We start from the raw sequence: 6,636 nt of genomic DNA, 5'->3' as shown, positions 1-6,636 counted from the left end.
AATAATAATAATAATAATAATAATAATAATAATAATAATAATAATAATAATAATAATAATAATAATAATAATAATAATAATAATAATAATAATAATAATAATAATAATAATAATAATAATAATAATAATAATAATAATAATAATAATAATAATAATAATAATAATAATAATAATAATAATAATAATAATAATAATAATAATAATAATAATAATAATAATAATAATAATAATAATAATAATAATAATAATAATAATAATAATAGACTAATAAACAAACAAATAAATAAATGAATAAATAGACAAACAAACAAATAAACAAGCGAATAAATGAGTAAACATTGATTAGTTGCCTAATTAAGTAATTAACTATTTAATTGATCTCATCTTAACTTTAGTTAGTCCCATCTTTGTTTTGTAATGATGAATGATTGCTATACTATTATTATGCATTTAATTAATTAATTTAGTACTGTTTATGGTACTGTGCCAATAATTATTAAGCATTTAATTAATCAATTAATTAGTACTGTTTGTAGTACCATGTCAATAATTAAATTTTGAAATTTTCATCTTTTCAACTATTGTATGTAATTTATTATTTCTCTAATTACCATTCCATTTTTTCTTTCCCTCTTTGTCTTTCACTCTCTTTCGTTCTTTCTCCCTCTCTCTTTCCCTCTCTCATGTCTTACTCAAAATTCCAGTCCAATATTATCATTCTCAGTGTAAAATAGCGGCGACAATTTCATTAATTATATCTGCTAACTGAAATACTTGAATTTGTCATTGTTTATTTGTTAACCCAAATACTGAAATTTCCCGTCGTTTACATTTGTTAACTATTGGAATTCAATTACTGAAATTTACCACTTTTGCCATACACTTTAATCGATGATTCCTTCCTCTTTTTTTCTTTTTTTAAAATGTTTCCTTCAAATTTCTTCAAATTTCAATTATTCAAAATACTCAACCTCTCTCTAACATTATCGCAATTTTTCTTCCCTCTTTTTTTTGTTCTAATTTTTCCTTTTTTCTTTCTTTTGACACTTTCTTTTTTTTTCTTTCGCTCTCTGTCTTATCTCTTTCCTAAAATTGATCATTTAACTTTAAACTATTCTTGTTTTCTTATCATATCGATAAAACATTAATCTTTTTTCCTCTGTTTTCAGTTGTACAGACTGTTAAGCAAAGACAAAATTTCATCTTTTTCTATACAGTCCTATTTTATTCCATTTTATTCCTTAAAATCGATCATTATTTTATCCATTTTTTAAAGTGTTATTTTATTTTAATAGTAATTTTATATTAATTAATTAATTAATCAATTAATACAGTGTGCTGAAATACAATTTATTGTTATAAAAATTTGATTCAATGTCATTGTTAATAAATAATTTGCTAAAAATATTTGCTATCTTTACATGACATTTACAAATATTGGTATCAAAAAACAATAAATTCAATTATCAGAATTGAATTAATTGATTAATTATGAAATAAGAGGAGAAAAAAAAGAAAGGTATCAATCTTAATAATAGTACATTTTGATTATATAATTTGAAACAATTAGCAATTATGATTATTTCGACAACTTCTATTACTAGGCATTGATTGTAAAAAGTTACATATATTATATGTAAAAATCACATTTGTACATTTTAAATTTACAATAATTTTTTTACGTGAATTGCGTGAATCACGTCAACATTTACTGCTATACGATTACCATTTCACTATAAAATATTGCATTTCCATTTTTCCTTTCCATAATTTCCTTCATAACATCATTAATTAAAATATCTATTTGTAGTCTTTTTAATCTAATATATAATCATTTTCTATAATTATATATCCAATTTTCCTTTTTTAGTTAACATTAATTTCCAATTAATTTCTATGTACTCATTAATCTGCTAAAGATATTAATTAAAGGAAACATCGAGAAATTTCGCAGTAATCGATTTTAAATCATAATCAAATAAATGCAGATTATCATTTTTGCAGAGCAATTAACAACATTTCGTACTACAATTACATTATGCATATGCGTCATCCGAGAGCGCACAAATACAATTAGCGCATTTTTGCATATTACCAAAAAAGAAAAAAAAGGAAAGGAAAAGAAAAGAAAAGAAAGTATCACCAATACTTGATTATATTTATTAGAAAGGAATCGACAACATCTAAATGTTGCTCAAAGGCCCAGGTAGGAATTTAGGGTTAAGGCTAAAAATTAATTCCTATCATTAATTACATTTTAATTATGTTACACTTAATAATATTACTTTTTTAATGGATAAATGATTATTCTGTTCTATTGTTTTTTTCTTGTTTTCTGCATTGAGTACTTATTTAAAAAAAAAAGAAAAGTAGGGTAGCATAAAATTGAATATATGAAAAATGGAACAGAAATAATTTTTGTTTTGATATGAATATTAATTCATTCCTGAATTCTATCCGTTTTTTTCTATTTCAGATTCAACCCGAGAACAGGTACGTGTTCCAAATGTCATCGCATTAGTTGGTTTACCTGCTCGTGGTAAAACATACATTTCACATAAATTATGCCGATATTTGAATTGGATTGGAATTAAAACGAAAGGTTTTTCTTTTTTCTTTTTTTAGTAATTGATTAGCATTTCGATATTGAATTTTCAAAAATTACGCGTTTAAGGATAATTAGTTCTTTTTTTTCCGGTAAAATTATTCAGACTGTCCATTACTGAATATCTTTGTAATTGAATTCGTTTAATTTAAAAGAAAAAAAATTAGCAACAAAAAATTATACGAACGAAAAATCTAAAATTGCAGTGAAATTTATTTAATTCAAAAATAATAAGAAAAATGCACTGCAAAAAATTGGAAATAACAATATTTATTAATATGAAATAAATGTAACAACGAATAGTAAAAATTAAAATTTAAAAAAAGAAATGTTTGCAAATTTTAATTACAATATTTAAATAATGTGATCGATAAAAATTGTCGCTAATTGTGTCATTTAAGCTTTTAATGTTGGTGATTATCGTCGAAAAGTATGCAACACAGAAGAATGTGAATCGCAATTTTTTAGTCCATTTAATAAAATAGGCAGCAAAATGAGAGAGTAAGTTTTATTTTATTTTTATTATCACATATTTGTTTACTGAGATTATAATTACTTTTCGTTTTGTTTTGTTTAATTTTTTACTCATTAATTGCTTTATCTTATTTAATTATTTTTTTTTTATTTTTTATTTACAATAAATCAAATAATTAATTGTAAAAAGGATGATATTTCTCTTTCTCTCTTTTTTCTATTTTTTTCTTCTTTGTTTTTATTATTTGAATCAAAAATAACAAATAAAAATGTATAGTATAGGTGTAGGTTAAAAGAAGATTGTAAAAATTTTTATGCTGATTTTTTATTTTTTTGTTTATCAAGCTTTTAAACTTTTTTTTTTTGTTCATTGATGTTTTACTTTTTTTTTCAAACATTATTTTAACGCATTTATTGCATTCATTTCAAAAAAAAAAAAGAAAAAAGAAAAAAGAAAAAAAATGGAAGGAAGAAAAAGAAAAACAAATAAATTGGAATTAAATATAAAATATCAAATAATTAATTTATTCTGCTTGATAAAATATTATTATTTTAAAATATGATAAAAGGAGTTATCAGTTTTATTGAAATTAAAATTTTTAGTTTTATTTAAACAATTTCTTTTTCTCTTTTAAAAATGATATTTCAGTGAATGTGCAAGATTGGCAATGGAAGACTTTGATCATTATTTGACAAGTAAAGAAGGTGAAGTTGCTGTAAGTTTTCATGAAATTCCTTCTTTTCCTTTAAAAATATTAAACGTTTTTTTTTCTTTCGTGAAAAATTTTAAAGAATGTTTGTGAACTCCATTCCTTTTTTTTTTTTTGTAAAAAATAGGCTTCCCAATATCATTAATTGTGTTACAACAATATTTTAAATTCTTGTCTCAATACAATTCTTTAATTTTATGCATTTTATTTCGTATTAAACAATATTAAACATATTTCCTCCCAATATTAAACATATTTCCGTATTAAACATATTTCCTCCCAATAACATATTGCTAAAATTTAAATTTCAAGCAATTTAATTAATTATCATTCTTTCTGTTCTTTTTCTATTCTGTATTCTTGTTGATAAAAAGGAAATTCTGTATCGGTGAAAAATTGCGAAAAAAAAACTGTTTGCTTATAAAATTTGAACCATTTTAATTATTTTCAAGGAATTATTCCAATCGTAAACTAAAAAAGGAGTAAAATTAAAGTTTGAAGCTTTTATAATTATTTTAATTATTTTCAAATGATCATTCCAATCGTAAACTTAAAAAAAGTAAAATTAACGTTTGAAATTTTTGTTTTTAATAGAATGAATTTAAATAACGCAAAATGATGTGAGAATCGGAAAGTTATTTTTATTTGTTTTCTTTTTCTTCTCATTTTTTTCTTAAGGCTAATTAAAAATAATCATTTTTTACATTGAAGAAATTTGCATAACAAATTTTGCATGCATTGTAAGATGATATAAAATGATGGAAAGATTAAAGTCAAATTGAGAAATTTCAATTTCATAGATTGACTTTTTTATTTTTGGCTTTTAATTTCTCAGTTTACTAGAACATTATTTTCAAGTACAAGAAAAATTGATCAATTAATCGATTGCTTAATTGGATTAATTATGAAAAGAGAAGATATTGGTTACTTGGTTATATTTAAAAGTATAACTTAAAGTAAGAGACAGAAAAAAAGTTTGGAAAGGGAAAGAGTGAGCGCAAGAAGATCAGATCAAGCAATGAACATAATCATGATAAGATAATAAAATGATGATATCGAATGAAATTTTTCGGTGATATTTAGAAATGGACCTAATGAATTAAATTGTAAAAGGCTGTGAAAAGAAATGAGATAATGATTGAAAAGTTATCAGTTTATCAAAAGATCAAATGATTTTTAATCTTTGTTGCCTAAATAATATTGTACAAAAGCGACATATTTTTGAAAGAATTATACTCATGAAAAAAATAATTATTATTATCAAAGATTTTCAAATTTAAATTAAATTTTTTTAATTTAGGTTTTTGATGCTACAAATACAACACGTGAACGACGTAATTGGCTATCAAGTTTTTGCCATCGTGAAGATCGTGATCCACCGTTTCGATTATTTTTCATCGAAAGTATATGTGATGATCCGGATATTATCAATGCTAATATCACTGTAGGTTACATTAAAATTATCATTTTTTATCAATAATGTAAAAAGATTAGTCATTATGCCAAATCAACATTAATTTTTATTTTCTCTTTATTGTATTTTTTTCTTTTTTTTAAAATTCCTTTTTCACTTTCTCTTTTTTTTCAAAACGTGCTAAACAAAATGTAGTAACAGTTAAAAAAAGAAAGGGTGGATAGAGGTGAAATGTATTACTGGAAATTGAAATGAGATTTCTAATTAAGGAATTATTTAAAAATACATATATGGGAAAAACAATAAAAGATAATACAAAATTGAACGAATAAATGATGGAAGGAATAAATTTCAAGCAAATGTTTCATTTTTTAATTCCAATTTTCATTTTAATTTGTAGTAATTATTGCAAAATTTTTTAAAGTGATTTGAAATTTAATTATTGTCATTATCATTGTAATTTTTTCATTCGAATAAGCTAAATTGCAGAAAACCATTGAATATCATTCCGAAAAATTTCAATATATTTCAGTATCGTTTTTTTATTTGTCCCTCCTTTTATCCTTGATTTTTTTTTTGGTAAAATTAGCACAAAATTTGGCGCAATTATCGCATTAGTTATGTAAGCTTCAAACAAATGAACAAACGATTTCACCAAAAAAACCTTTTTTTTTCTTTATTAAATTTTTCTTTCATTTATCGGTTATTATTTTTGCCGAAAATTTTATGATTAAAAAGAAAATAATAATAATAATAATAATGATTTATTTATTTCTTTTGATAGGAAGTAAAAGTTAATTCGCCTGATTACAAAGGTCTTATGACGGAAGATGAAGCAAAGGATGATTTTTTGAAACGAATTGAGAATTATAAATTACAGGTAATTTCAAATTTTAAACTTTAGGTATAAACAAATGCACAAAAGAATATCTGCTTTAGTGGTTTGGTTTCAATTTTTAATCTATCTTTAATGAAAATGCTAATTAATGGTAATTAATGAATGTATATGCTATCATAGATGAATTTGATTTTTTTGATTTGATCTGATTTAATTTTTTAAAAATTTTTTTTTTGATTTCTAATTTTTTTAAAATTGAATTAATAGACATAAATTTACATTTAATAACATGGATATGTATATGCTATGCATGGAGGATGAATTGATGGTTTTAATTTTATTATTTTTGAATAAATTAATCAAAAATATCTTCCTTTTTTTTTATTCTAAGATTATAAATGAAATTATTCATGCATTTTTTTAAGTTTATTTTTCTTTATGTGACGTATGACATGTATATTTTTAAGCTTTAAAATGTCAACATATACATTAAATAATTCCTCAACTTATATAATTGAAATATGGAATGATTGTCCATTTTCTAAAAGAAATGAAAATAATTTTGAGCATTTGTTGAAATGAATTTTGAGTTATT

The 6,636-nt window shown here is 22.1% G+C and overlaps 1 protein-coding gene across 1 annotated transcript in view; it reads left to right on the top strand.

The window, feature by feature from the left end:
* Nucleotides 1–2,116: 2,116 nt before the first annotated feature.
* The window catches only part of LOAG_17984 (hypothetical protein), a 12,905-nt gene continuing 8,385 nt past the window's right edge, over nt 2,117–6,636 (top strand). Inside the window, exons 1-6 of the mRNA XM_020450655.1 lie at nt 2,117–2,206; nt 2,477–2,602; nt 3,007–3,106; nt 3,729–3,795; nt 5,090–5,233; nt 5,988–6,083. Of these exons, the coding sequence (XP_020305648.1) occupies nt 2,188–2,206; nt 2,477–2,602; nt 3,007–3,106; nt 3,729–3,795; nt 5,090–5,233; nt 5,988–6,083 (552 nt within the window). The 5' untranslated portion in view covers nt 2,117–2,187. The remainder of the gene's footprint in view (nt 2,207–2,476; nt 2,603–3,006; nt 3,107–3,728; nt 3,796–5,089; nt 5,234–5,987; nt 6,084–6,636) is intronic.

The sequence above is a fragment of the Loa loa genome (assembly GCF_000183805.2).
Source record: "Loa loa unplaced genomic scaffold supercont3.166, whole genome shotgun sequence".
Taxonomy (NCBI): Eukaryota; Metazoa; Nematoda; class Chromadorea; order Rhabditida; family Onchocercidae; genus Loa; species Loa loa.
Note: the sequence above shows the minus strand (reverse complement) of the source record. Positions and strands in the feature narration are given on the sequence as shown.